The sequence below is a fragment of the Cutaneotrichosporon oleaginosum genome, assembly GCF_008065305.1.
Source record: "Cutaneotrichosporon oleaginosum strain ATCC 20508 chromosome Unknown ATCC20508_contig06, whole genome shotgun sequence".
Classification (NCBI taxonomy): domain Eukaryota; kingdom Fungi; phylum Basidiomycota; class Tremellomycetes; order Trichosporonales; family Trichosporonaceae; genus Cutaneotrichosporon; species Cutaneotrichosporon oleaginosum.
Window position 1 is genome coordinate 688476 of NW_027072175.1, and position 27929 is coordinate 716404.

Consider the following 27929-nt stretch of genomic DNA (forward strand, 5'->3'; position numbering starts at 1 on the left):
AGCAATAACAATCATGGTCGACGACAAAAAGCAGCCCGAGGTCCTCCTTGACGTGAGCTAGTGTAGTGGTAGGGGAAGGCTGACGGCAGTTCGCCGACGGCGGCGTGTACATCAAGCGTGCGTTTGCTCTCTGATTGCGCTTCCATGCGCGCCTTCTTCTTTAGCTCTCATCTGGCGCCGGTTAGCTTGGCCTACCTCGGCCCAGCCGGACCCTAGCTTGACCTGCATAATCATCGGACACTGGTACACAGACCGCTTACAGTAGACAAGATGGAGAACGCCGTCGTGGAGCTCGAGAGACGCCGGATCACGCGGGACGAGGCGCGCAAGGCCGCCAAGGCGATGGAGGCGCTCGACGTGCAGAAGCCCGAAATGAACGCCGAGCACGTCCAGCTGTTGGTGAGTTCCCTCCGTTGGCTTTCGCAGTGCGAATGCAAGACATGACTAACACCAGGTCAAGGAGCTCGGGATCGAAAAGGAGGAGGCGGAGAAGGCGCTCGCGGCGCAGGGAGGCGATCTCGTCAAGACGCTTGTGGCGCTGACTGCGCCGCCTAGCTAGTGTTGCGACGCTAGTGCGCGAGATGAGCAGGCGCCCGGGGCAGCGGGTCGGGCGACACGTAGACACCATGCTCGGTAGACTGTGACAACATGCATTATACACTGTACCCATGCGAGCGAGAGGTCTATGAGGGAGGTTGGGAGGTTGTGGTGGCTGGATCGCCGAAATGCGGAACGATGATCAAGGTATGCTCGACGGTGGGGGAAGCCTTGGGTCGCCCTCGAGCGTGGTGGTGGCATCACACGCACGTAGCGCGCTAGATCTCCTCGAGATAGCCCTGGACGATGAGCCGCTCGATTAGTGCGCGTTCAAGGTAGAAGCGAGAGCCCTTGGTGAACTCGAATCGGGCGCCATTCTCGAGCACGACCTCGCCGGCGTCGCGCACAACCCGCACGTCAACAAAGAGTTCTCCCGGTGGCCGACCGATGGGCGCGGCAATGTCGAGGACGTCGAGGAAGTCGCTCTTGTAGTCGAGCACCAAGCTGCTGTAATCGCGCATGAAGTCGAGTTCCTGCTGGCTCAAGGCAGAGCGGAGGTCAGGCGCGTCGGGATCACCCGTGTTGTTACCCACGCCGGGTGCCGAGGTGGGGTCGTACGGGGCGAGGAGATGGGCGAGGGCGCCACCCGCGTCCCACCATCGCTCCTTTATCCCGTCGACGCGGGTGTGGAGGTATGCAAGGAGACAGCGCTTGTTCCGTCGTACGGCGAGATGGTTGATAGTGAGGGCGCAGATGAGGGCGGGGTCCTGGGTCAGGTTGAGGGCATCTTCTGTGGCGACGGCGATGGCCTCGCCGAGCTGACGCGTCTCAAGGCAGATGTCGAGGACGAGCTTCTGGGCATACTTTGGGATAGGGAGCTGAGGTGCAGTGGCAAGTGTTGAGCGGTGCACGGCAGTGACGAGCTGGAGTGCTTGGTCGCCGTGCATAGCGGTGGGGAGGGGTCAAGGGGAGGTGAGGAAGGCCGAGGGTTGGAGCTGTCAACAAATGTCGGCAGAGCAGGCGCGTCAGTGTGCCAGCGTCATGAGCTGCACGACGCGTCGCGCGCCTGGGCATTAAATTAGGCACGCTAAACAAACAGCTCGCCTAAAGTGCACGTGGTGAGAAAACCACGTGACCAGGCTGATGCAACGAGGTCGTCGGCATTGGTCGGGGGAGAATGGGCAATGGCTAGCGGGGTGGAAGTAGGGCGGCGGGCCGTGGGTAACCGGAAAATGGGGGAAATTGATGCCGCCCGAGATGGTTGGGTGAAGGGCCGAGAGAGCGGCCAGAGCGGGCGTGTCGCCGATATCCAGCAAGAAGACGGAGACCGGACCACCGGGGGTGAACAGGCCGCCCTGCAGCAGAGCGTGCCTCACTTTGCTTGGTTCCTCCCCACCCAGCGAAAGCCACCCAGCAGGCCAGCAGCCAGCCAGCCAGGCTCACCTCCCGCGCGGTTACATCCCCATTCCCCTCCCTCATTCCCCTCGATCCCCTCCTCCCCCCCCCGGCCCAGCCTACACCGACATCCACCCACAACTAACCACCCATCCGCTAAAGATCTTTCCCCCCATCACATCCCCCTTCATCAACATCTCTCTCTTCTCCCTTTCCATCTTCTCCCCCCTCCCTCCATCGCACTAACCATGCTCTCCTCATCTCTCCGCACCGCCACCCGCCTCGCTCGCCGTAAGTTACTCACTCACACGCGCTGCTTTTCACGCCCACACCTTCCCTGGCCTACAAACTGACACCCTCAAAGCCTCGCGCGGCTTTGCGACCTCGTCCGTCACCCGCTCCTACGTTGACACCATCCACAACATCTGCGTCAGTGAGTAATCTCTCATTCCATTGCCGCCGGCGCGATGCGGGGCTCACAATACACAGACAAGGACACCAAGGTCCTCATCCAGGGCTTCACCGGCAAGACGGTCAGTATGGTTTCCCCGACGCGTACTGACGTAGCAGGGAACCTTCCATGCCCAGCAGTCGATCGCGTACGGCACGCGTGTGATCGGCGGCACCAACCCCAAGGTGAGTTGTGTGGAGTTGGAATGCGGGGGTGCAAGGCTGGTGGGAGGAAGAGAAGGCGAGGTCTGGCGGTGTAGGCGGCATCGATGATGGCGACGCCAGGCCAGTGCCGCCGGCGGAAAAAATTGGGCGTCACCATGTGACATCGCGCGATCGCGATCGCGCGCGTGTTCGTGCGCATGCGTGCATGCGTGCATGTGTACGCACGCGTTGCGCATTTTCTCGTGAGATTCTTCTCTCGACGCCAGCTGGCCCTGCAGGCTGCAGCTCCGTCCGTCTGCCTCGTGGCTCTCTTCCTCGCAGCATCCAGCCCTGGCGGCGCAGCGACGTCACCTTTAAAGCGCACCCCGCTAACTCTCCCACAGAAGGCCGGCCAGACTCACCTCGGCCTGCCCGTGTTCGGCTCGGTCAAGGAGGCCAAGGAGGCTGAGAACCCATTCGCGACCGTCATCTACGTCCCCCCCGCAGGTGCCGCCGACGCCATCCTCGAGGCCATTGAAAACGAGATCCCCCTCATTGTGACCATCACTGAGGGCATTCCCCAGCGGGACCAGCTCAAGGTCTACAATGCGCTCCAGTCCCAGTCCAAGTCGCGCATGGTCGGCGGAAACTGCCCGGGCATCATGGGCGAGACCTGCAAGCTCGGTATCATGCCCGGCCACGTCTTCTCCGAGGGCAAGATTGGCATTGTCTCGCGCTCCGGCACCCTGACATACGAGGCCGTCAACCAGACCACCATCGCCGGTCTCGGGCAGTCGTTGACCGTCGGCATTGGCGGTGACCCGTTCCCGGGTACCCAGCACATTGACGTCGTCAAGGTTCTCCTCGAGGACCCCAAGACGGAGGGTATTGTGCTCATCGGTGAGATCGGTGGCTCCATGGAGGAGGAGGCCGCGGAGTACCTCAAGCAGCACAACTCTGGCCCCAACCGTAAGCCCGTTGTCTCGTTCATTGCCGGTATGACCGCACCCCCCGGCCGCCGCATGGGCCACGCCGGTGCGATTATCTCGGGTGGCAAGGGTGCCGCATCCGACAAGATCGCTGCGCTTGAGGCCGCTGGCGCCGTCGTCGCCAAGTCGCCCGGCCAGATTGGCGCGCTCATGCACGAGGAGATGAAGAAGGCCGGCCGCGTGTAAGCCTGTATATCTGTAGGGGGAAGGATAGAGCTACCGGGCGGCGACCCCGGACCTGGCAGCTTGTAGTTGTAGATGCGGGCTGCCGCTAGATGAACCATAGCATGCTTCTGGGGTGGGCTGCATCAGTGGCACTGACTCTGACAATTGCCTTGGGCGAGTGACGGTGGAGGAGAGCTTTCATCCGAAGATGTCAGCATTACTGCCTTCCATCCCGCACCCAAACTCTCGTCCGGCTTTTGCGGTGAAGGCCATGCATCATATCACATCATATAAGCCTCTCGTCCAACGTCTGATACACCCGCTATCTGCGGGCCGGCCGCCAACGGTCCCCAACCCGCCCACCATCGAAGCGGTTACCCGCGAAGACCTCTCTGCGGCCCCCCTCAGGCATGTATCTGTCGCCGCCGCCACGGCCCCACCCCTCGCGCTCGCGTCCCCACCCATCAGGCTGGTAGCTGTCGCCGCCCGCCTGCTCGCGGCGATGCCTGCGCCCGCCTCTGCGCCCGCGGCGCTTGCGGTCCGGCGCGCCCGGCCCCTCGCGATACTCGAGCGTAGGCTGGGCGCGGGTACGGCGGATGGGGCCGAGCTTGTCCTCGATCTTGGCCTGGGACGGGCCGCTAAGACGCTCCGCAAGGCTCTGCTTCAAGCCTTGGGCGTCGGGCTGCGCTGCGGCGGAAACGGAGGCGGGGGGGCGCTCCTGCTTCGCGTGGCGCGGCGGCACGACGTCGAAGCGCCACGCGTCCCCCTCCTTCCGCGAGACGAGGACGAGGCGCTGCCGCTTCTCCCACGCCTCCTCCTCCGCCGCCATGAGGCTGCCGACCACTGCGGGGTCGACGAACTGCACGGCCAGCGCGGCGCCGCCGTCCGGCCACACTGCGCCGTGGACGCGCGCCGCGATCGCGAGGGCTTCAGATGCGCTCGCGAAGCCCGCGTACGCGTGGTCCTTGACGCCCGAGAGCCAGAGGCCGGGATACTCGGCATGCGTGAAGGGCAGGCGAGGAGGGGCGGGGAGCGCCGTGGGCGACAGGTACTCGTGTAGCGCGGAGAGGAGGAGCGGGCGGCGCAGGTTCGAGATGTACAGCACGCTTGTGGGGGGGTGGGAGGAGGCGAGATGCGAGAGAGCCTCGGGGAGGGGAAGAGTCGGTGGCGCCGCCGCCGATGTCGCGAGCGAGGGTGCGTCGAGCGACGCTGGCTCGTCCGTGTCCATCGCGTCCGTCGGCTCAGCACGCACATCAGTGTCGATGGCCATAGCATCCGTCACGTCAGCCGGCTCGTTGGGTTTGGGCGGCTCGTCCGTCGCCGAGTCGGGGATGCCGTTCGACTCGCTCGCCACCTCCCCGCCGTTGATCTCGCCTGCCGTCTCCCCGCTGTGCGTCTCGGCCACCATCTCTCCACCGTTCGTCTCCTCTATCTCCCCACCGTTTGACTTGCTCGCCTCCCCGCCGTCCATCACAACCGGCTCCTCGCCCATCACCTCATCCTGCTTCTCAGCACCGACATCGGCGATTGCAGCAGTCAACCGATCCGCGAGCTGCATGGTTAGCGCATCCCATCCATCCGCATCCACACGCACCTCCTTCTTGAGCCCCTTGGTATCCAGTCCGCGCCGCGACAGCTCTTCCCGCAATTCCGCGACTTTGAGCTTGGAGACGTCCATGGTGTTGTGGGTGTAAGCAAACGGAACCGAACCGGAATGGTGCCCCCGGTGGAGGTCGCCATTTCCTCCTCCTCCTTATATCTCCCGCCTGAGGCCTCGATCTTGAATCTTCCTCTCACCTCTTTCCAGCGCAGGATGGCGACAACCCCCTCGCGGCGGCGCGAGGGCCAGCTCGCGTCTCCCGCCCGCCTCAATACCAACGTCGTAGCCGTATCCTCGCCCTCCCCTTCGCCGTCGAGCGCGCGTCCCAGCCTCACGCTGGACGTGCGCGAGAAGCGCTTGCCGTCGCTTCCCTCCCCTCTTGCTGGCCGTAGCAAGGATGGATCGTGGGCTCTCGGCGCATACGACAATAAGCTGGTGCGTACGCGTCGCACTGGCGATCACAATTCGCATTCACTTGCGCCTCCACCATCTGACGCGCGGCTACCTTTGTTCCAAGTTGCTCGCTCGCTGACACCAGGTCTCGTCCACCCTCTCGCAACTCCCGCCCCTTCCGCCGCTCTCGCCCGGCGCGATGAGCAGCACCGGCTCAAATCTCAGCGGTTTCAGCCACGCCTCCTCCCCGTCCCAGGTCCCACGGAGCACACCTTCCCTCGTGTCCGTATCCATGCCGCGCCCCGCCCCGCCGCCACCGAGCGCCGGCGGCGTGCTCGTGCTTCCAGATGGCACGACGTTGCCAACGGGAGAGTCGGGCGGCAGGCCGGAGCGCGAACCTATGCCCTCGCCTAGCATGACAATGGCGCACAGCTCCCCGAGCAGCCCGTGGAGCTTGTTGACAGTGCACGTCCTCCCGCTCTTCGCGGGAAGTCCGCTGAAGACGGCCATCGAGGATCTGAAGTACGTCGCCTCCCTTCCCTTGCATCCCACTGATCTGACCACAGCCATTTGTGCAACTCGCACATCGTCACCACCTCGCAGCGCACCCAAGCGTCCCGACTGATCGCGGTGCTCACAGCCGACCTCCGTGACTTCATAGCATCCGGCATGCTCACTCTCAAGGCGAAATTCGACACGATCGACGAGGCCAAGGTTGTGTCGCGTGCAGCCGAAGTCTGGTCCTTCTTCTGGGGCCAAATTCTGCCCTATGTCGAGGGCGTCTTCCTTCCCCTCTCACAGGTCCGCGACATTCCTACCTCCGCAACAGCCCGCCCCGCGGCAATAGTCCAACAACCTCCCATCGCGGTGCGACACATCCTCCTCTCCGGTTTCCTCGTACACATCCTCTTGCCACTCCTGCCCCGCCTCATCCCCCTCCTCACAGCAAGTGCTCGTGAACCAGGCCCCGACCTTCCGCGGCTTCTGCAGATGTGTCTCGTCCTATCCACACAAGCGCGCTATAGCTCATTCTACACGCCGCGTGAGCCCGGCGAAGCAGAGTCGCATGACCACGAGACGAGCGAGAGCGTCGACGAGCTCGCCCGCGCTGTGCGTTGGAGCATGGTCGTCGTCGCGGCGTCACCGGACCCCCTCCCTCAGGCGCAGGATGGCCCCGTTAGACCGGCGCACGAGCGCACCGACAGCACGGACACGCCGCGCCGGCCGGGGCTTACGCGCGCACCGAGCCTGTCGCAGGCCGGACGCATCCGCCGCCGCACCCGCGGCTCGGGGAGTATCTCGAGCCTCGAGCCTGAGCTCAAGGCCATGGTGGCGGAGAGAAAGGGGGCTTGGGACATGAATGCAAGCCGCATCGATGAGGCCGAGGAGCATTCCCTCGCACCGACCACGCTGCGGGGAGAGACGCTGAAGAGCAGCGTGGCGACACTCACCGACCGCACGCCGACGGCCGATCGGGCGAGGCTACCCGCCGCCGCCGCCGCCAAGATGGCCGCGGAGGCAGCGGCACGCCGGCATGCGCGGCGGTACTCGAGCGGAGAGAGCGATCTGTCGAGCGTGTTCAGTGGGATGGGGCGGCGTGTGTGAGTGATGAGCGAGGGCAGGAGCACAAGCGGCCAGATTAGATATTGTTGTATGCATGTCGCCGCTCTATCCTGCTGTCCCATGATGCGGCACTACTCGTCGTTCTCGGGCTGCTCCTCCTCCAGGATCCGCACCAGGCGGACGTACAGCTCGGTCGTGTCGTCTCCGCGCAGTTGGTCGGAGAGGAAGCGCGCCTCGACCTGCATTTGGACCTGGCGTTAGTCTGGACGAGGATAGAGTGTTGGGGTGTGGAGGGGATCATATCTAAGGTGAGAACGCGCTCGTCGGCGTCCCACTTCCATTCACTCTCCTCAATATAATTCCTACTCCTCAATTCGTCACTGCTCCTCTCGGGCATTCCTGTCTGTCTCCACCGTCCCTACTCACTCCCCCTTCTGCGCCATCTCCGACCTCTGATTCCAGCAGGACTCACCATCTCCAAAGCCCCGCGCACAACGCCCGCATACACATTCGAGAACCACAACCCGCCCTCGCGCGCATCGCGCGGCAGCTCCGCAAACTCGGCCAGCGGGTTCTCCTCGAACGTAAGCACGAACTCGTTCCCCGCGGCGCCCTGGGGGAAGGTTACGCTCGGCGCGATGTTCAGAAATGCGCGGAACGCGACCTTGGACACGACCTCGGCCGTCTCGGCGAACGACGCGCACCGCTGCAGCCCTGTGCGCGCAAGCAGGTCCTCGATGAGCCGTGTGCCGATGTTGTAGCCCCTGGAATTAGTTCGAGGCGGGAGGCGATGGAGGGTGGAAAGGTGAAGAGGGATGGAGGAAAGCACGCACATCTTCTCCAACTGCTTGTTCACCTCGCCGTAGTCCTCGTAGTCTTTGATGAATTGGACTACGAGGGCGCCGTACGTCAGCGCAAAGAGCTCGCCGTTGACTTTGTCGGCGCGCTTCCACGCGTCGTCCTGGGGTTAGTAGAGCTAGGGAAGGGTCGGCGCAAGCATAATCGCGTCAGCGCGCGGGGAGCGGATCGCACGGCGCACACGCGCGCACGGCAAGGCGGGATTAACACTGCCACTCACGCCGATGGCCTTGTACTGTTTGCCTGGTTGCGACATGGTGGCGATGTTGAGAGTGAGACGCCGACACGAACGATATCGCGATCGCGAGCGCGATGTCATTCCGTCTCCAGCCACGTGGCCTCCCAACAACCGTCCTAATCCAAGCCAATATGGCGATAACATAGCGGATCCAAATTGATTGTTTACACTGAGATTTTGGACGCATTCCGCGTTCCATCCTCACTCTCCTCGACCAGAACACCTCCGCCATCCTCGACTCGCTCGACATCTCCGAACCTCGAAGCGTTTACTGTCAACTACAGCCGCCACGGGCCTGTATCCCTCACTTTCTCTCGACAATCCTGCCTCATCCCCTTCCTTTCGCGATGAACGATAACGCCGCCGCCGGTCCGTCCCGCCCACGCCCACGCGGCGCACACCCCTCCCACCGCCCAGACAGCACCAAGCTCCGGCCACCCGCGCCGCCGCCGCCCCGCGTCAAGGAGGCCACGCTTCCGATCAAGGTCCTGCAGGGGCAGGGCGCGCGGCGGACGGACACGCAGCGGCCAGGCTTTGGGCGCGACACGATCTTCGTTACTCGCAAGACGTCCTTGGGTAGTTTGTTGGGGCGCGCGAAGGGGCTGGTTTTGGACGAGGGGTGAGTGAGGAGAGGGAGTGGTGGGCGATAGGTTGAGAGAGTGGAAAATGGCATGGCGGAGAGGTGCGGAGTCTGGTGGTGGCAGTGAGCGCCACAGTGGCACCTTCCTGCTTCACCAAAATCAAGAACAAATGGAGTCTTGTCATCATGAGCGTTTCACCTCTGCGCTTTTATGAGCAGTCCACCATGAGGGTGCCTCGCACACCCTTCGCCGGCTATGTTGCCTAATCTGCTGCTGACACCAGGTACACCCACATCACTCTGTACGCCCTCGGCGCAGCAATCCCGCACGCTCTCCTCCTCTTGCATGCCCTTCTCGATGTGCTGCCTTACCCGACCGGCCCCAACGGCGTGTGGTACGAAATGGAGACGGGTAGTGTGGTCTGCACGGACGAGATGAAGGGAGCAGTGGAAGACGACGAGCTCGCTGGACTTGGGGCAGTAGAGGAGGACATGCCAGAATATAGGGAACGGACGAAAGTGAGATATCGCATGTGTAACAATCTAACGTCAGTCCTCCCTCCGCATCGAAGTCCACGTCTCTCCCAAGCACGCGCCAGTTGTCGTGCCCGCCCACCCACAGCGAAAGAAGGTTACGCCGCGGGGCACGACGGAGGCGCCGATCCCGAACCGCGGGAACCGCAAACGGCGCGAGCGGGCCAAGGCCGCCGTGCGCGCCGCGCGCCGCGAGGCGGCCGCAGCAGCCGACGAGGAGGACGCGATGAACGGATAGGATGCCGTGATCCCACGCAATGGGGATGGCACGGATAGGTTGGGCCATGAATGCACTTTAGCCCAGTAGCCCAGGAGAGCGTGACAATACATCGCTGGGCCACATTGCGACCCAAGCTTATGGGGACCGGTGCGGTGAGGAACGCTGGAAACGGCTGGGTCGACGCGGCCCATCGGATCGCGTGCGGGTCGGCGTGCCTTGCGTCAGAATCCGGCACGGCTACTTCAGTCACCTGGCTCGCATCTGCAACTGGCCGCCTGCGTGCAGCCTGCAAGACGCAGGCCGCAACCTGCAACTTGTCTTCCGACACTGGTTGATCTTGCCGCGGAAACGTGCCGGCCGGACGTGTCCGGCAACTAGCGTAGGTTAGGAGCGTGACGTGATCCTGTGGCGGCCCCTTTGGGCGGGGCGGAGTCGGGCAGGGGTGGCAGCAGTTGCCGCATTCGAATTCGAGGGCCCTCATGTGGGGTACGACTGCGTAACTGACCGCGCTGACTGGCCTAATACAATTACACATTACATTAGTTTACAATATGCTAAGCCAGATAGTCTACGAGATAGCCTGAGGGCACGCCACATCTACGCCACGCCACGCCAAACCAGAACCAGAACCAGAACCAGAACCAAAGAGGAATAACGAGGAATGAGGGCAGTTATCGGCGTTTGGAATCGCGCGACGAGTCGGACGTGTCGCTGTTGGTCGAGTTCTGGGAGCGGCGGAACTTGCGTTTCCAGAGCGAGGGGACGCGGGCGAGGGAGCGCCCCGCCGATGCGAGCGAGACGCGGCTCGCGCTTGCCTCCTTGTTGCTGCCTAGGCGGCGGGGGGCGGCGCTTGGCGGCGGCCGCTGCTGCATCTGCAGGAGATTGGGCGTGCTCCGTGCCAAAAGGTAGTGGGAGGAGGTGGAGGGTATGGGCGGGGAGCTGAGCGGCGCGCTGCTGTACGAGATGGACTGGGAGTGGTAGTGTGCGGGGAGAGAGGGAAGGGGTGGTGCGGACGAGTACGGCGAGCCGTACGAGGACGAGTATGGCGAGGTTGAATGCAGGTTGTGCGACGAAGCGCTGGGGTGTAGGCGTGGGCGGCGCCGCGGGGTTGCCGGCGGCATGCCCAGCTGGGTTGTCGAGGCGGCGTAGGCGGCGTACGAGCCCGTGCTGATGGAAGAGAGGGCTGACTCGGGCTCCTCGGTGAGAGGGAGATGTGCGCGGCTCATGGCAGGCGTGTGGCTGATGGAGCCGAAAGACGAGGTGCTCTCGATGGCGGCCTCGCAGGCGTATGGGGAGGTCGAGGAGGATGTCTTGCGGCGCGAGAAGAGGCCCATGGTGTATAGGGGCTTTTGGGTTAACAGACAGAGAAGAGCGAGAGAGAAAGGAGATACGTGACGAGAGAGTAAAATGCACCGAACCAGGTGGCTAGTTATCTATCTTGTATCTTTGCAGCATGCCGAGGCGGAGAGCAATGCCTGGAGTGTGCCACCTGTGCCGGATGGCATCAGCCGAAAAGAAATGTGGTGACCCATCCTGCGAGACCTGCAGCTGAACCAGGCACGAGGCCTGGACATGTTCTTACACTGCGGCGTACTCTCTTTCAATACATGCCCTCTGCTCCTGTGGCTCGAGGACATGAATCATCTCTCCTGCATCTCCTGTATCTCCTGTATCTCCTGTAGCTCCCTCTGGTCGTACGCGCGCCAGATGACCATATGGGCACACTGGCATGCCAGCCAAAAGAGACTAACAGTTCTGGGGTGTCGTCGCCCGAAACGGCAGGGTATCTGCTCAGGGTGGTAGTGAGATGGGCGAATGTTCTGCGCCCTCTCGTAATCCTCAATTGTGTCCCCCGCTCCTCCGCCCTCGTCAGCCCTCGTACTTGAGCGCCATCTCCCTCCTCTTCAACGTTGCCTGATGCCTGACTCACTGGCCATTCACATAGCCTGGCGGACGTCGCAATGCATCCGAGGCACGCTGTTTCGGCGCGCGTGAAGAACAAAGAGACGACCGCAACCACCCTCCGCATGGTCCAACCATCGCGCGTCTGGCTCGTAGCTAGGAGCTCCGTCGGCCGCAAGGCCAGCGCACAAACCGTTGTTCTGTGCGCAAGCGAACCTCTCGGCGAGGCCGTGCATCGAGGCCATTCGATGGAGAGTGCAGGGGCGTGCCTGCAACAATTGTCAAAGGTCGGCTTACCATATTACCATACAGCTCTTGAAAGGGCAAGCTCGCAGGACAAGCAGAGCACGCGACTCTGATGCGACCATGCTTGTCTGTGCTTCGCAGTAAGGGTCTCCGTATCCATCACGACCCAATCGTGCAGCGTGCGCGCATCGGATCCTGGCCTCCGGCCATCACCTCGCTACTGTTCTCCAGCCTGGTTTGCCGGTCAGGCGGCGACAATAGCCCACTTATCGTCTGACCGTCTGGGCAGGCGCAACTAATTCTCCTCGCCCCTCCAACGCCTCCATATCCCATTGTATGCGCTCAGGACGGAGGGGCTTTACAGGAGGCCTGGCGCAAGCGGCCTGAAGTAACGCGTACGCCGGGGAGCTAAGCTCAGAAACACCTCTCCTCGCCGTCTGCGGGACGCTCTGAGACATCTTCGCAGGAGAAAATGTCCCCTCGCCATCATTCCGTTGTTGTCGCTGGTTCGGTGACTCACGGCCACGTCCATCACTTCGGGACCGTCACGCCGTCTCCACCAACTCTCCGCTCCGCTGGGCGCACCAAGTATCGGGGAACGTACCTCGCCGCCGGAGCTTGTACCCCGCCCAGCCTTCGTGCGGTGAAACTGCCCGCGCGCGATCCAAGGCACGCGTGCCATGGCACCGGAGGTGCTTGAACGACGTGGACAGGCGTCGGCGAAGCGAGGCGGCGAGGGGCGGAGCATGCCCGTGCATTCTGCCCCTAGTGCCTAGGTGCACAACGCACAGACGGTGTTCGGCGACGTGCCTCCGCGCGCCCCTTCGGTTCGTTCGGTCCATCGTGTGGATCAAACCTTATCCCACCGAGTCGTGCTGTTCTCTGCATGTCAATGAGCTCTTCGTACATCAGTACATTACTCAAACGGCCATTTCTAGATCTGGGAGATCTGAGACAAACGCCCGAAGGCCTGACACCAGGGGATATGGCACTCACAGAATCCTCACACATTGACGTACATACAGAATACATGCGAAACCTGCGCCACGATCCTCGACCCGTCGGTCATCGGGCTTGCCTTGCTACTGTGCTCACTCCCACCGCCTGCTTGCCCCCCCCCCCCCCTCACGAGTCGCTACCGTGTGTTCTGCGCGCTCCACGCGAGGAGGATGAACGAGAGCCCGGCGCGGGACACGGACATTCCGTTGGTCGCGAAGTCGAACGAGTTGCCACACATGTGTTCGGGCGTTGGCGACGGCGACGACGGCGTAGGAGGGTACGACGGAGGTATTGGTGCGTACTCTGGCAGGGGGAGAGGGAGGGGACCTCCCGTCCAAGGCTGACGTGGGGTGCTGGCAGAATAGGACATGGCTTGGGGGGTGGGCGGGCCGGGCGACTCGGGCGTGCTCGCAGCTGAAAGGGGCTCGTACTCGTGCAGGAGTGGAGGTCCGTCGGCGGCGGCGAAGGGGAGGTGTCTGAGTGCGACGAGCTGAAGGTCGGGGGTGTCGATGAGAAGCGAGGCCTTATATGGGTGCGGCGAGGGCGCGCACATCGGTGCGCTCGGTCCGCTTCTTATGCTGGTGCTGGTGCTAGCGAGCGCGTTGGACATTGTGAATTGTGGAGGGGTGTGGGAGGAGCAACCCCGCCTTAAGACCTCGCCTCTCGTCCGCCTAGTCTCCCGCTCACTGCCGGCGGCTGCGTTATTCCGCACTAGACGACATTCCCAACGCGCCCTCCCCCGGGGCCTAGATGAGGGGCGCAAGACGTTTTCCGGGTTTCCCTCTGACGATGGGCCCGGAATGCTCGAGGGCGTCATTGCAGGTGTCGTACGTGGCATGACATGTGTTCGTGGCGCGGGAGCGTGTGCGGGCGCACGACCTGGCGGCCTGCGCCGCTACAATCGCCACAGGGCGTGGAGGCATCCGAAGAAGTGGAGGAGGGGAAGAGAAGGAGAGGAAAAGCAGAAGGGGAGGGGGAGGGGGAGGAGGAGGGGGAGGGAGGACCGTCGATCCGACATAATGAAATGCCGGCCATTGACGAGAGCCGCGGCAAACGTGTGAGCGCTGTGCAGATCCCGGAGCGTTCCTCTTCACTTCCCAGGCTCCAGTTTGGCCCACGCGTACTCGGTCTCTCTGATGAAGCGGTTTTGCTTAGCCTAGACCTCACAGGCGCCACCCATCAACGTGCAATGGCAGCCGCGGCATCCTTCCCCGCTAGCCACGCCAGCATCCCAATTCCGTCATTAAGCGTGGAATTTCTGTGGTATTATATTATTCCGCAGACTGTTTCACACACCCTTCCCACCCCGGTGAACTCGGGAACGTTCCGGGTCATAGTGGAACTGTATATTGGGTCACCGCTTGGCTTGGCGGCGCGGTGACTGTGCGCCGTGCACACCGGCGATGGTCAGCTCGACATGCTCGGCGATAGAGTTTCATGACGCGGGGATCGACAGACGCCGAAGATAAACAAACGCCGCTAGCCGCTAAAGCACTACAGGGAATCGATTCATTCGGGCCAGCCCATATCACCATATCCGCGTGCGCATCGGAGATGGCTGCCGCACCGAGATGCGCGCGTGTCAGTGCCCGAGATCCACAAGATGTGGCAGAAGCTGGTAGGCGGTAGAGAACGGTAGTCGCTGGATATATCGGCCCGACCGCCTCCGAGATGGATGCACTCGAGGGTGATGTGGAGGAATGCTCGAACTTACATGTGTCCGACATGTGTCCGGAGTCGAGGCCGTAAGAGGCCATCCTCGTTGGGAATGGAAAAGGATGGATCTGGAACTAGTGGCAGGGTCAGCGTCCATGTGTCCGGTATTTCGTATTTCGGTATGTCCTTATTCACTGTCACTGAACATGACTTAGCCGCGAACTACTCGAGTCTAATCTGGAACCGGAGAACCGGAGAACCGGAGTCTCGAAACTAGTGTCCATGAGGTCAGACCTAGTTGTGGGTGATGGGATCTCTGGGGTGTTAATGAATGACTGGGCGTTGATGAGTACAGTAGTGCCGCATTGAGGGGCGGGGACGTGCGCCCGCGAGCCCAACTCTACGACCCATCTTAGACTTCTTTCGGCCTCGTTTTTGTGTAGCCATCGACAATCAGAGATGGGGGCACTGGGAGCTGGAGGTCCGGGGATGGCAGAAGGACCCCCGGGGCTGCGGGCGCGATTGCCAGGCGCAGGAGGAATGGGGCAGGATCTGCAACGCGCATCGAAGCTCTCGGGGTATGCAATCCGGGGCGCGTCGGATCGAGATGGGCGCATGGGCGACCGGATCGACGGATGGAGTGGCATGCCCGGCGGTCCCAGTGCAGATTGGCGCGGCAAGTGCCACGATGTGGCGTCGATGGAAGCGTGGGGAGGTCTGTCCAGGCACTGAAAGAATGGGGTGTGTTGAAAATGCGCACAGGAGGATCTCACGAGGGGGAAGATGAGCTGTAGCGGGTGCTCGCTGTTAGCTGCCCAAAGAACTCTGTGAGAGCGCTATGTGGTCCGCAAGCTCACCTCGATGAGGGGTCCATCCCACTTTCCTTCGTCAAAGTGCTCACCCTTCTACTCCCATACCGCCCAGTCCTCCCCCGCCCATCGAGGTGAGAAGGCAAATGAGCATTGGTGTGATGAAGATGTGCCCCTCAGGACCTCGATGCAGTGGTAATGAGTACGGGTCGGCGCACAGGCATTGTGCGAGCTTCCCGGCAATGCCCTCGTCGTCCCAGCAGAGCAAGCCACGAGCGCGTTGGGGCCATCGGTTGCCCGCTTGGCTCGCCACTTCCGCGCCCGACGCGCCCATCGCGGCTCGCGCCTTGTCGTGTGACCATGGCAGCTCGAGAAGGGACACAGGGCGCGGTCATGGCGCATTCGCTGCCCCCTCAAGCTCGGACCGACTGGGGACCGCCACGGCGTCCTGCCATTTATGGTTTGACGAGGGCGTCATCGTGCTCCGAGGCCCCGTCCTTTGGGTGGTATGACTCTGTAACATGTGAGGAGTCGGAGAGATGGAGGAAATGCCATCTGAAGCGGAGCAGGGACTCCTGCACGGCACCACAAGCCTTGCTTTCATCACATGCCCGTGCAAAGATGATTGCTATCTGAAGGGAATATGTGACTAACTCGGCAAGGTTTGATTCCAACTCTGATTGCTCTTTGCCCCTCTATTCTGGCGCTTCGGAAGCGTGACGAACATCGGGTCGTGTTCGGACCCGCCTTTGTCCGTGGATCGTGTTGTGCGACGGCCCAAAGTGTGCTCTCCCTGCACTCCCCAAAACAGACAATAGTATGCGGCCTATGGGTTCTGGTACAGACCCGCTGATCCCTCTCCACCCTTCGTTCCGCATCGTTTCCACTCGCCCAGAGGAGGAGCGGGGCGTTGCCTGCCAAACCTTGTACTGAATTGTTGTTCGAGTGCGTCGGGTGGGGTGTTACTGGCTCCAGATCGGGCCTAACTCCAACTGCCTTGCGTTACAGTAACGCAACTCGCCTCCAATATTAACTTATCATTAAACCCGGTCTCGGGAGGTGAGGGAGACTGGTAAGCCCGAGAAATGGAAAACGGGGTGCACCATGGACTGCGACGCCTAGCATACATGTGCTCACGTCGTTAGTCATACACAAGTGGACAGAGAACACCTCCGCAATTCTCGGAGACCATTGTCTGAGCACTGACAGAGCACTGTCGATGCCCAAGCACCCCGCCAGCCCCTGTCCTGATGACGTGAGGGCCTGACCCGGCTTACCCGGGGCGCAAACATTTCACTACCGTCCGGGGTTGAACGTAAGGTGGCCGTAATAATAATGTGGAGCAGGAAAGTAAGCTGGATCAGGTCAATTTGATGCGAGCGAGCAAAGCATGTTCCCCCCGGAAAGTGTGATTATGATGCATGTACAACTATACGGCCTGCGACACTATCGCCTCCAGCTCCGGCGCAAGCGGTGCAGCAGCCCGCCGCGCTTCTCGGCGCAGTGCGCGATGCCCTTCCCCACTACGCTGACTTGGACGCCGGCGTCGGGCGCGCCCAGGCCCAGCCCGAGCGGGAGTGTGCCGACGACGCCCTGGCGTCTGCGCCCGCGCTCAGCGGCCCAGCGTTCGCACTCGGGGTCCTCGGTGATGCCTGCGAGGTTTGCATGCCGCCTATACACAGCTGCGGCAACGGAGGCGGCGTGCCGTGCCTCCCAGTCGCCCATGCGTGCGAGGGCGACGCTGAAGTCCTCCTCCTTCGCTCCCTGCGGCGGAGGGGTCGAGCCCCGCGGCGCGTGCCATGGCGCTGGCTCCGTGTTGGGGAGGGGCATAGAGATGGAGTGGGGAATGGCGGCGGGCCGGGGTGGAGAGGAATTGGGAGAGTCTAGAGACTCTGTAGGTGTCGGTGATGATGTCTGTGGGGGATGGGCGTAGGAGAGGGGTCGGGTGGGTGCTGGTGTTGGTCGTTGCTCCTTCTTGAGGAGGTCGGCCATGGAGGCCATAAAGGAGAGGAAGAGCTGCTCGGCAGTCTCAAGCTCGATCTCGTCGGTCACAATAGAGCTGGCGTCCCAGTCGTGCTCCGTTGCCGTGCCATCGTCGTCTTCGTCTTCGGAGTCGCTCCAGTGCGAGATCTGGCATCAGCTCAGGCCCACCAGGCGCTTACCTCCAGATATTCAGAGTAGGATGAGTAACTCGAGATAGAGGTGGGCCAGGACGCAGACGAAGAGGCCTCAGACTCCCAGGCCGAGCTGGGCGCCGAGCTCATCGACGAGGCGCTGGACCAGTCGCCGCTTTCCCAAGTGGGGCGAGCACACCGGCCCATCATGATGGATGGAGATGTGAGTGGGGATCGAAGATACGACCAGCGTGCAATGTTGTGTTCTTAAGAACGAGCACACATGCCAGCCTGCTCCCAACAACCTCAAGCTCTCAACTCTGTTCTGGCTTCTGGTGCTGGCCGCCGCGTCTTGGGAGCTGCCAGCTGGGAGCAAGAGCGGTAACAACGGACGAGGTGCCTGGAGGGTTCCTGCAACGTCGCCCCTTCCAAACAAACCTTGACTTACGCCGCGGACGCAGACAGCTCCCAGCTCTCCAGCGATCTGCCGCAAGCCCCCGCCCTCGCGGTTTCCAGTCGGAGCATGCGGCCATCCTCAAATAGTTCGTTCAGCTGCGTAGGTTCTTGCGCGTGCATCTTCGCGTTCTGTTCGCCTGCGCAGTCCGCGGCCCCGCCAGGCCCATACAGGGCATCCCGGCCCCCTTCCATTCCACAGCAACTGTCGCGGAGTGCAACAGGCACGGTCGAAGGTCTTTTGAGCGGGAGTGCTTGAGGTTGCAATGCGTGCAAACTCATGCACGATCCGTCAGACGAGGTCGGATGTGAGTTTGATGCAACGCCGTCAACAGCGTCAACGCTGGTGACATCGTCCTTCATGTGGCGCATTAAACTTACTTTCGGACGCTAATAAGTAGAGTAGTGCGGCCTTTGCGGCTAGGGACTTGTTTGTCGGGTCTATCATGTGCTCGATTGGAATCCTTCAGAATAACTCTGCCCCACTTCAGACGACTAGTACCAGCCTGAAGAGAGCCGAGTTTCGGAGGCCTAGTGTGCGGTTGCGGCGCCAGCCACCTGCGTCCCGGAAGCGTAAACAGGAGCTGGAGTAGCGCGCGATTGCGCGGCTCGCTTCTTAGCCAGTCACTGGAATGAAACCGACATTCCCGCCTTAAACGTTAGTCGACGCGAGAGTCTTGGCGGCCTTTGGGCTGCACGCGGCCCTGTATTGCCTCATCAACTGCTCATCCCAACCCCATGTCGTCGGAGGCCACTCATCGAAGGGATTCTGGGTACATGCATGTTACAGTGGCGCCGATCAGTATGGGTTGATCGGCAGTCCTGGAGCTATGACGATGACGCAGGGAGCTGCCACAGAGGTCAAGCTCGTCAACCTAGCTCATGTTTGCGGCGCCTCTCCGCAAGTTCGACCTAAGAAGTCTCAGTCATCGGGCGCCATTCCTCGAAGCCCGATTGTAGCATCAAGCGAGGCGGATGCTCATCACTGATCAGTGCACCTCACGAGGTTTGGTCAACTCTGTCGTGCGGTTGCGCCCATCGACAGATTGAGCAATCGCAAAAATTGCTGATTACCGTCAAACTCTGACGCGTCACATGTTGAGCTGCCCTGTTGGTCCTGGTGCCACCCGCACAGTCAAATTGTTCATGGCAGTCGTGATACAGTCCCACTTCCCTACTGATCCCCCCGCTCTCCCTGCTCCCCTTGCTGGCCCTCCCTTCGCAACGCCCACTCGGGGTTATACCGTGGCGGTACAAACTCCGGAAGCAGTGTTCCCCCGTCATCCTCCTGCACGACGGGCCGCTGCGCGACGGGGCGCGGGCGGCGCGGCCTGCGCGGCGTCTTAGCGGGGTCCGAACCCACCGTATCCGTAGGACTGGGGCGCGTCGGCGATTGGGTCGGGGACTCGTCCGTAGCCATGACAGCGGGCACCGGCCCGGCCGTCTCAATGCGTGGGGTGGGCTGGCGGAGGTAGGGCGGGATGCTGACGCGCGGCCCATGCCATGCCGGCTCGCTTGGCGCGCGCGCGCCGGGCGGGAGGGTCTCCGAAGGCACGCTGTCCGTTGGGCTGGGGGCTGAGGTCGAGCTCGGCGTCGCGTCCCCCGCCTCGTCGACCTCAAAGTATCCCGTGCTTTCACGGGCAATGGCGCGAGGGCGCTGCCGCCGCCGCATGCAGTACCATACTGCAGCACCGATAAGGAGTCCGCCGACCACACCGCCGACCGCCCCTCCGACGATGGCACCGACGTTCACGCGCTTTGGGCGCGGCTGCGGGTCCTGATACATCGCTGGCCCGAAAGGTCCATCCCTGTTGTCAGTGGGGCCGACTTTGCACTCACTCGTCAACTCGCAACAGCACGGTCAGAGAGTCGAGGAACACTCCGTCTCCGGCAGTAGCCTCGTCCGTGGTCACGCTTAGTGTATACTGGGCTGTGGGGTCCAGAGGCACGTTGAAGAACGAAGATACGCTGAACCAGCTTTTGCTCGTTGAGAACTCGGATATCTCCGTTGGGAGCTCGACAGGCGGGGGTGGGTTGAGCGCGATCTTGGCGCGCCCATAATTTGGGCCGACGAAGCCGCGGAGTTGCAAGTGGCTGAGCGATGGTGGGAGCTGGTACTTCAGCGTCGTTTGCCCTCTGAGCACCAGAGCCGGGACCGTCTCATTGTCTGCGTCAGCACAGTCGGACCGAGACGTACTTTTCATTACATAATTTTCGACGGCGAAGGTGCCGTCGATGTTGAAATCAGGCTGGGGACCGGTGCCGTTAACGAAGGAGAGGCGGTTGCCCGTCTGCCCAAACAGCATCTGGATGGACGGCTCGCTGACGTCAGCTCAGCCATGGATGCACGCACCTTGGCCTCTCGGTGATGGTCGTGCATACGACACCTTTGACGCCGAGCGTGCCGTTGAATGTCGGCCCGAGCTGGATCGTGACGTTGAACACACCCGAATTCCGCGGCGCAGATACCTCGAGGAACGCGCTGCTACTGTTGAACACATAGTTTTCCGGGGGGACCACTTCGTTGTTCAAGATGATTGTCCAGTCCGCCTGAGTGAAGGAGGGCGATTGCAGCTCGCCTTGCACACGCAACTTCGGACACGTCGTGAGGATACTCACGGCCTGCCCGGGTTCGCTCGTGCGCAGCTGTGTGAGCGAGTTGCGCCAGCCGAACTCGAACATGTCCGCGGCTTGCTGCACCTCCCACGTATCGCCCGGAGCGAGGCGCCATGGCTGCTGCGGATCTTGCCCGTTTCGATATGTCCAATTTGAAGTGAGGGGGTGTATAAATGGAAGCTGGCCGCCATCATGCCAGAGCATGATTGGCATGCGGGGGTCGAAGGGGCGGCTGGGCCTGGTTGGCGCTTGGGTCGCCGAGACTTGAGGCGCCGCGGGAACCCCGGTCGTTGACTGAGCCAGGCCTGTGTTTGCGACGGCCAGCGTCAGGAGGGTGAGCAGCGTGCGGGCGCTCATGGAAGATGATAAAGTGGTTAGGACTGCAAGGCGGTGATCCGCGCCGTTGTTAGAGTAGCGTGACGCATCCGCTCAGGAGAAGTGACCAAGTATGCGTCGGTGAGAGCTGCTCGGCGTCAGTTGCGACGGAATGTTGGCCTTTATGAGCTGAAGAACTGTCGTAGAGGGGAAAGTGGGCGCTCGGGAGGCAGCCGCTCGGCGCGCATTGACCACGCTCCGCTTCCCACAGGCCGCTTCGCTGTCTACCACTTCCATGTCCACTCCGCGACACCTCCGAGATGTCCAGTGCTACTCACTTCTTGGTTTGTGCGTTGTACGACGATGCGACGTGAAACTATCCAAGAGATGAGAGCGCTACGACGTGCGACAGCGGTGGAGCGTAAGCATATGGGGGGTGCGATCTGCGAGGCGAGAGCTTAAGTGGTGCCATGGCGTGGGATCTATCCTCTGATGCTGAGCGTGCGCTCCAATGCTTGGCTGCAGGCACCACAAAGAGGTCACGAGTGCAATTATATCGTGGGGCGTCCCGAGCATGTTCTCGCAATGGCAGGTATGTGGCACCTGCGAGCCGAGGAACGGGATCGGCAGTACCTGATTTACGGCCATTTGAGGTGGCAGCGGCGGAGCGCGCCAGTTCTCTGCGGCATTGCTGGGGTTTGCTCCAGAGGCCGGACTCGATGTCTGTTAATCTGATATATGTTCGCGGCGGAGCGAAGGTATTGCGGAGTCGGTTCATGAAAGGATCTAATGCGAGTTATCGAACCGATTTTTAATAATCCGTGAGCCGTGAGAGATAGCAACATGAACGTCACGTGACCATGTGCCCATACGTTGTCTCGCGAAGCCGTCCTCGCCATAAACAAAGCGTAGGGCTCCTACTCAAGTGGTGTCTGAAAGAGTGACCTGGGCAACGCATTCCTGATGAGTCCATTTGCCATAGTTCTCACCGACGCAACCTTGCACGCCGCTGCCTCGTGAACGTTACCTCTCACGGTGACAATGGTTGTCACCACCTCTTCACGCGAGAGCCCAGGCTTCCATCGGGCAAGATGCAGTGACCATCCACCCCGTGATGCTCGACACCCTGCAAGAAGGCAGGTCGCGTCGATCAGCGTGCACGCACGTTGTTGCCCGTGCCCTTCTGCAGAATTTTCGCGCAGCTGGTCTCTCCCCGTGTCGCGCGACATGTCATCTTCGTGCTAACTTTAGCCTCATGTACTATCGGGGCGTCACAACGACTGACAGTTGCAAGTTACGAAGCTGGCGAGTCGGCGAGACGACGCGGACCAGTTGGAAAAGCCTCAGCTTCATTTACGTCCACTTGGAAGCTGTTTACAGCCGATTTCGGTACTTGGACCGGCAGGAACCCCACAAGGCAATTGAGAGTCCTCACGGAGCATGGATCTTGGGGACGCAAGCCACTCGAGAGCCCAGTTGGGAGCAGGTGTTGAGGAAAAGTAGCTGCGCAAGCAATGAAGTGTCTGAGATGCCTGAGAGAATTCCTATTAATGGACTAGGAGCTAGGGGACGTGGGTAATTGAAAAGTGTGCCTGGCCGCCCACGTTGTTAGTCTCAGCTCCGTCTGTCTCACCATTCGGGCGACATCTCTCTCGCCGTTCATTCAACTCCATCGCCATCCACCTCTAGAATACTTTCAGCGTCCTTCTCGTCGCCTCAAGTCACGTATCAAGGAGGGAATCAGTCGATCACGAGCTGAGACGATCCTGCTAGCGGCGCTTGAATGCCCGATCGTCGACGCCGAGGCCCATCACATCCCCTCGTTATCCTCTTTCCAATTTCCTCTTTCTCACTCGCCTTCGTTAACACACTCGCGCCTCCTCATCTTCCGACGCCTATCCACTCGCCTCTCTTTCCAAAATGACGCCGCCACCCTCATCACCCCGCCAGATCCAAATCGATCCCAACCTCCCGTCGGCTGCCCATCACCGCTCCATGTCGAGTTCGGCGAGCGGGTCGGGCAACCCCTCGCGCTCGCCACAGACGTTGCGCCCCCCGCCGCATCGCGGGAGTGTGGCTCCATCTAGCATTGGCACCTCGTATCGCGACAACATCGACGTACAGAGACAAATGCAACAAGACATCGACTCCGCGCTGAGCATGTGTGAGTTCTTTCCTCCGTCAAGCAGCTGCGCCCAACCCTGTGTTATCACTCGCTGCTTCTGTGCCAACATTGGACTCGGCTGATTTTAGCGCGCGCCCGCTCCAGCTCAGTTGTGGAGCGTTCGCCAATGCTGCGAGGATCCCGTGGTGGCAATTACTCATCGTCTCCGATAGAGGAAGCACCGTTTGGAATGCTCAGCGATGCGGAAGAGCGCGAAATGGAGCGTGCACAGCATCGGCGTGACCACGACGGCAGCGACGACGAGGACCACCGCCAGTACCGTCACGACGAGCACCACTCAGACGCCGAGAGCTCCCACACTTACCAGAGTCGCCGACGGAGGCGGCGATCGGACACGGAGCGCCAGGATAGTGACGGGCTGAGGCGCGTCGGCTCGTACGCGACGGCCGAGGGCATCCGCAGCGTCTTCGACTTCGCGGCCATGGAAGAGTTCGCGGCTACAGAGCGTGAGGCGCTTGACGAGATCGAGGGACCCGCGACGGGGGTGACAGCCGAGGAGATGGGCGGGTCGGGCATCGGTGCCGAGACACGGAGGCGGAGCGAGGCTGTCGTCCGCGTAGCCTCGCCTGCGCGCCAGCAGTCGGGTGAGGTGAGCGGCAGCGGCAGCAGCACGCGTCAGGAGGACGACACCGGCAAGGGTGGCTTCGATGACGAGCTCATGATGCTGCCAAAGGATGAGGACGAGTCTCCCCAACCTCGCTTCGGGCGGCGCGCACGCAAGCAAAGCAAACAGGCGCATCCTGTACGGCGGCAGGCCAAGCTCGCGCTGTTTGAGAGCTTCGGCGCTGGCGAGGGTGAAGAGTTACAAGGCGGCGCGCTCAAGGCGCCCCGGCCTGGCGTGAGACCAAACCCACCTCCTCCCCCTGCCGACCCCATCCCGCCAAAGTTCATGCCCTACTCGGACAATGCGGGACATGACCGACCGTACCGGTTCTCGTTCTACTCGAACGCCTTACCGGTGACGATTCACGCGCGCAGCCTCGCCGAGCTGCCAGCGGAGGGCCAGACTTTCGAGGATTTGTTCAAGGGGAGGAACATACCTGGCGAGGAGCCGCGGACATCTGGCGAGATTCCCCGCAACAGTGGACGTAACACGCCCAAGGAGCCCAGTGGGCTCTCACTCTCGGCCCCACGACCGCAGAGCTGGTCGCAGGCGGCGATTACCAAGAGCATGGTTATGCCTGGCGCTGCGCCAACGCCGCCACCGCCTAACCCGGACGACGACCCGGAGGCGTACACCTGGTGGCTCGATGTCCTATCGCCTACCGACGACGAGATGCGCATGCTGTCGCGAGTATTCGGGATCCACCCGCTGACAACGGAAGACATTTTGCTCGAGGAGACGCGCGAGAAGATCGAGCTCTTCCGGAACTACTACCTCGTGTGTTTCCGCTCGTTCGACCAGGACCCGTACAGCCAGACATACCTCGAGCCGCTCAACATGTACATTATCGTCTTCCGCGAGGGCACGCTGTCGGTGAGTGACTGCGGGGACTGTAGACTTGAGGGATGAGCTAACCTTAGTTCCACTTCCGCGGCACACCCCACCCTCAGAACGTGCGCCGCCGCATCAAGCACCTCAAGGACTATATCTCGGTCACATCCGACTGGATCTCGTACGCGCTTATTGACGACATTACCGACGCGTTTGGCCCGCTCATTCAGAGCATCGAGTACGAGGTCGACAGCATCGATGAGCTAGTCCTGATTCTCAAGGACGCTGAGCAGACTGATATGCTTCGTCGTATCGGCACATGCCGGAAGAAGGTCATGGGTCTGCTACGTCTCATGGGCAGTAAGGCGGACGTCGTCAAGGGTCTTGCGAAGCGTTGCAATGAGAACTGGCTGGTGGCGCCGAAGTCGGACATTGTGAGTTGACCTGTGGCGGCCGGACAACGGTCGAGGGAAACTCCATGCTGACATCCAGGGCCTGTATCTTTCCGACATCCAGGACCACTTGATCACCATGACGTCTAACTTGAACCACTACGAGAAAATTCTATCTCGCTCGCACTCGAACTACCTCGCGCAGATCTCGATCGAGATGACAGACGCCAACAACCAGATTAACGACGTGCTGTCCAAGCTCACGGCGCTGGGTACGGTCCTCATCCCCATGAACCTGGTGACGGGTCTGTGGGGCATGAACGTCTACGTGCCGGGGCAGGACAAGGGTGACGAGAACCTGAGCTGGTTCTTTGGCATCTTGGGGTGTCTCGCTGCGTTCGCGATAGTTGGCGCCTGGGCGACATACAAGTGCTTCGTGCGGGTATGAGTGGCAGTAGAGGGAGAGATGGCCCGCTTGTCATGTGTCTGGCGTCGGAAGGGGGCAGTTTATGGCTTATGCATACATAGATGCCGGTCGCTACTCCTGATGGTGTTGTGGTCACATCAGAAGTTTGGGACAGCACAACCGCGCGTCGCCGTGAGTGGGCTAATGCTGCGGAATGTGACTCTTCCGACTCGGACTTCAGCGGTATGTGTGCGTCATCATCATTCTATGCCTTTCATGGTGTCTCTCCATCCACCATGGCCTCGCAACCGCTCGCTCAACCCTCAGCCAACGATGCGCACCATCCGAACCCCGTGCGCGCCCCTCCGGCGACCCACACCCTCCTGGAGAGACTACACACGCTCTCGTCCGAGCAAGAATCACGCCTCGACCTCCTCTCTATCCCCCCGGACGCGTTCCACACGGCGGTCGCCGACCAATTCGTCGCCCTCGAGCAAGACAAATGCCAGTTCGTGTACGCGCTCCTGCGCGCGTCCGGTGCCCGCACGATCGTGGAGGCGGGCACGAGCTACGGCGTAAGCACAATCTACCTTGCCCTTGCGGCCCGCCAAAACGCCGCGGCGTTGGGCGGGGTCGCGCGCGTAATCGGCACCGAGCATGAGGCGGCCAAGGCCGCACAGGCGCGCGAATACTGGCGCGAAGCGGGGGTTGGGGACGTGATTGAGCTCCGTGTCGGCGATCTTCGGGAGACGCTCAAGAACGAGATGGGGAGTGTAGACTGTTTGCTGCTGGACAGTATGTAGCGTCATCACCGCATGCGGCTCGCTGACGGCAGTTTGGGCGCCGATGGCTTTGCCGGCGCTCAAGCTTGTGCGGCCGCATCTGCGTCCCGGCGCCACGGTGATCTGCGATAACACGATTGCGAGCGCTGAGCGGTACGCGGACCTCCTCGCGTACGTCAACTCCGACCCGGCGTTCCAGCACATCACCGTGCCGTACCACAAGGGCCTAGGGCTCATGGTGTACTACCCGGAGACGAAGTAGCGGGGTCATCGGAGATGGATGCATTCTACTTGCCATCGTGTGCGGGTGTCTATCGTCTACTGGGCCTGGGGCTCTGGCCCTCGGTTGCACCCTAGTTCATCCCCTTGCGCAGGTTCTCGTACATGCTGCCGGGGTACGACAGCTCGTTCTCGCGCCACTCAAGCTGGCCCAGCACTTCGCGCACAGTGCGCACGAGCGCCTGTCCCGTGCTCTCTTCCTTGTCAGCGTCGAGCTCCCACCACATGGCGCCGCCCAGTCCCATCTGGTTGATGTATGTCGCCTTCTGGTGCGCGATGGCCTGCGTGTCGTACGACACGAGCTGCCCCGTCCCGCGGTCGAAGCAGTACGACGCGCCCAGCCGGTGGTCGTTGATCACCTCCGCCCCGGGGCGCGGCAGGTCCTTGTAGTCCCACATCCCGTTCTCCCACGACCCCTCGCCCACACCCTTGTACGGCTGCCCCGGGCCAGAGGTGCCCATGAATGCGCGACCGTATAGCGGCATCCCAATTACCAGCTTGTGCGGTTGCACGCCCGCCGCGAGGTACTTCCGCACGGCGCCGTCGACCGAGTTGCCGTTTGGGTTGTCCGTGTACAGCGCGGCTTGGTGGCCCGAGACGTTGTCCCATGAGCCAGCGAACTGGTGTGAGCAGGCTTTTGAGAGGGTGCTGCATATGCTGCCTGTCGGCGGCAGTGCCACACGGTTGCACCCAGATGGACACACTCCGCAGATCACCCCACACAGTGCCGCCACTCACGTCATAGGCCATGAGGTTCCAAAAGTCGAGCACGCGGTCCATCTCCTGGATGCACAGAACGCTGACCTGCTCGTTGCCGCACGGCGCGGCGACGGTGAGCTGGTACTGCCCGGGAGGCTTGCCCTTGGACTGCGCGAGGTGCTCCAGTGCGGCGCGCAGCTCGTTGAGCAGAGCAACATACGCCTTGGCGTCGGCGGGGGTTTTGGGGTACTCGTAGTCGATGTCGAGACTGGCGTCAGCACGGGGCATGTGACTTGCATCGCCTTGACTTAGCGCACCGCTCGCCACTCACCCGTCCAACCCCACGTCCTCGACCAACCTGACGCCGGACTGCACAAAGGTCTGGCGCCACTTGGCGTCGCCGATATTGGCAAAGTTGGGCGAGTAGGACCACCCGCCAATGCTCAACAGAACTTTGAGGTTGCGGTTCTGCTTCTTCTGCAAGTAGATAGCCTTGAGGCAGCCGTAGAGGTTGGTGCCCTGGTCATTCCAGCTGTCGCCCTCGTAGTGAATCTGGCGTCAGCGGGTCCGAGCCCGCCGGCGGCCGGCGGCCAGCGTCTTGGCTTCCTTCCAGCTCGCCGTGCGCGCCCACACCCACCTCGACATCGGCCCACTTGTCCGAGAGGTGGACCTCGCCCGTATCCTTGTTCACATTGCCGAAGGCGTAGTTGATGTGCGTGAGATGCTGGTGGGGGATCTTCTGCGGCGGGAACTTGCGCCCGTAGATACCCCTTGAGGTTAGCTGGACATAGTCCGATCCGGCGTAGCTCACCAGTTCACCTGCTGTCAGCTCCACGTCAGTGGGAAGTCTTACAAAGTAGCCGACGTGCTTCTTGCCCTGCATATCGTCTGAACGGTCTAGGTGATGGTGTGGTTGTTGAGGAAAGATCCAGTTGCGTGCGAGGAGAAGAATGGCGAGAAGAGCAAGAAAGAAAG

The 27929-nt window shown here is 61.7% G+C and overlaps 15 protein-coding genes across 15 annotated transcripts; 6 read left to right on the forward strand and 9 right to left on the reverse strand.

Moving 5' to 3' along the window:
- Positions 1–13: 13 nt before the first annotated feature.
- COLE_06705 (uncharacterized protein) lies at positions 14–559 on the forward strand (the record flags this gene model as incomplete). Its single annotated transcript, XM_018425976.2, has 4 exons — positions 14–52; positions 90–117; positions 266–399; positions 455–559. 4 exons carry the CDS (start codon positions 14–16, stop codon positions 557–559), a joined length of 306 nt encoding a protein of 101 aa, XP_018279892.1.
- Positions 560–815: 256 nt separating this feature from the next.
- Positions 816–1484, reverse strand: COLE_06706 (uncharacterized protein; the record flags this gene model as incomplete). Its single annotated transcript, XM_018422790.2, has 1 exon — positions 816–1484. One exon carries the CDS (start codon positions 1482–1484, stop codon positions 816–818), a length of 669 nt encoding a protein of 222 aa, XP_018279891.1.
- A 696-nt stretch (positions 1485–2180) lies between these two features.
- COLE_06707 (uncharacterized protein) lies at positions 2181–3701 on the forward strand (the record flags this gene model as incomplete). The annotated part of the gene is made up of 5 exons (XM_018422789.2): positions 2181–2223; positions 2297–2365; positions 2422–2465; positions 2503–2568; positions 2931–3701. The coding sequence occupies 5 exons, from the start codon at positions 2181–2183 to the stop codon at positions 3699–3701; spliced, it is 993 nt and encodes a 330-aa protein (XP_018279890.1).
- Positions 3702–4002: 301 nt separating this feature from the next.
- Positions 4003–5358, reverse strand: COLE_06708 (uncharacterized protein; the record flags this gene model as incomplete). The annotated part of the gene is made up of 2 exons (XM_018422788.2): positions 4003–5232; positions 5275–5358. The coding sequence occupies 2 exons, from the start codon at positions 5356–5358 to the stop codon at positions 4003–4005; spliced, it is 1314 nt and encodes a 437-aa protein (XP_018279889.1).
- Positions 5359–6094: 736 nt separating this feature from the next.
- On the forward strand, positions 6095–7278 carry COLE_06709 (uncharacterized protein; the record flags this gene model as incomplete). The annotated part of the gene is made up of 2 exons (XM_018420313.2): positions 6095–6195; positions 6240–7278. 2 exons carry the CDS (start codon positions 6095–6097, stop codon positions 7276–7278), a joined length of 1140 nt encoding a protein of 379 aa, XP_018279888.2.
- Positions 7279–7367: 89 nt separating this feature from the next.
- COLE_06710 (uncharacterized protein) lies at positions 7368–8350 on the reverse strand (the record flags this gene model as incomplete). The annotated part of the gene is made up of 4 exons (XM_018422787.2): positions 7368–7487; positions 7709–8000; positions 8070–8197; positions 8315–8350. 4 exons carry the CDS (start codon positions 8348–8350, stop codon positions 7368–7370), a joined length of 576 nt encoding a protein of 191 aa, XP_018279887.1.
- Positions 8351–8679: 329 nt separating this feature from the next.
- Positions 8680–9684, forward strand: COLE_06711 (uncharacterized protein; the record flags this gene model as incomplete). The annotated part of the gene is made up of 3 exons (XM_018425975.2): positions 8680–8951; positions 9197–9431; positions 9466–9684. The coding sequence occupies 3 exons, from the start codon at positions 8680–8682 to the stop codon at positions 9682–9684; spliced, it is 726 nt and encodes a 241-aa protein (XP_018279886.1).
- A 653-nt stretch (positions 9685–10337) lies between these two features.
- Positions 10338–11000, reverse strand: COLE_06712 (uncharacterized protein; the record flags this gene model as incomplete). Its single annotated transcript, XM_018422786.2, has 1 exon — positions 10338–11000. The coding sequence occupies one exon, from the start codon at positions 10998–11000 to the stop codon at positions 10338–10340; it is 663 nt and encodes a 220-aa protein (XP_018279885.1).
- Positions 11001–12949: 1949 nt separating this feature from the next.
- Positions 12950–13423, reverse strand: COLE_06713 (uncharacterized protein; the record flags this gene model as incomplete). Its single annotated transcript, XM_018426576.2, has 1 exon — positions 12950–13423. One exon carries the CDS (start codon positions 13421–13423, stop codon positions 12950–12952), a length of 474 nt encoding a protein of 157 aa, XP_018279884.1.
- A 3301-nt stretch (positions 13424–16724) lies between these two features.
- On the reverse strand, positions 16725–17602 carry COLE_06714 (uncharacterized protein; the record flags this gene model as incomplete). Its single annotated transcript, XM_018426575.2, has 2 exons — positions 16725–17408; positions 17441–17602. 2 exons carry the CDS (start codon positions 17600–17602, stop codon positions 16725–16727), a joined length of 846 nt encoding a protein of 281 aa, XP_018279883.1.
- A 1417-nt stretch (positions 17603–19019) lies between these two features.
- COLE_06715 (uncharacterized protein) lies at positions 19020–20818 on the reverse strand (the record flags this gene model as incomplete). Its single annotated transcript, XM_018427223.2, has 4 exons — positions 19020–19653; positions 19685–20012; positions 20043–20167; positions 20199–20818. The coding sequence occupies 4 exons, from the start codon at positions 20816–20818 to the stop codon at positions 19020–19022; spliced, it is 1707 nt and encodes a 568-aa protein (XP_018279882.1).
- Positions 20819–21152: 334 nt separating this feature from the next.
- COLE_06716 (uncharacterized protein) lies at positions 21153–21554 on the reverse strand (the record flags this gene model as incomplete). Its single annotated transcript, XM_018427224.2, has 1 exon — positions 21153–21554. The coding sequence occupies one exon, from the start codon at positions 21552–21554 to the stop codon at positions 21153–21155; it is 402 nt and encodes a 133-aa protein (XP_018279881.1).
- A 1142-nt stretch (positions 21555–22696) lies between these two features.
- COLE_06717 (uncharacterized protein) lies at positions 22697–25236 on the forward strand (the record flags this gene model as incomplete). Its single annotated transcript, XM_018422785.2, has 4 exons — positions 22697–22940; positions 23030–24438; positions 24486–24830; positions 24889–25236. 4 exons carry the CDS (start codon positions 22697–22699, stop codon positions 25234–25236), a joined length of 2346 nt encoding a protein of 781 aa, XP_018279880.1.
- Positions 25237–25490: 254 nt separating this feature from the next.
- On the forward strand, positions 25491–26238 carry COLE_06718 (uncharacterized protein; the record flags this gene model as incomplete). Its single annotated transcript, XM_018425748.2, has 2 exons — positions 25491–25989; positions 26030–26238. 2 exons carry the CDS (start codon positions 25491–25493, stop codon positions 26236–26238), a joined length of 708 nt encoding a protein of 235 aa, XP_018279879.1.
- A 91-nt stretch (positions 26239–26329) lies between these two features.
- On the reverse strand, positions 26330–27837 carry COLE_06719 (uncharacterized protein; the record flags this gene model as incomplete). The annotated part of the gene is made up of 5 exons (XM_065626496.1): positions 26330–26875; positions 26994–27222; positions 27286–27506; positions 27592–27732; positions 27808–27837. 5 exons carry the CDS (start codon positions 27835–27837, stop codon positions 26330–26332), a joined length of 1167 nt encoding a protein of 388 aa, XP_065482190.1.
- Between the last annotated feature and the right edge of the window lie 92 nt (positions 27838–27929).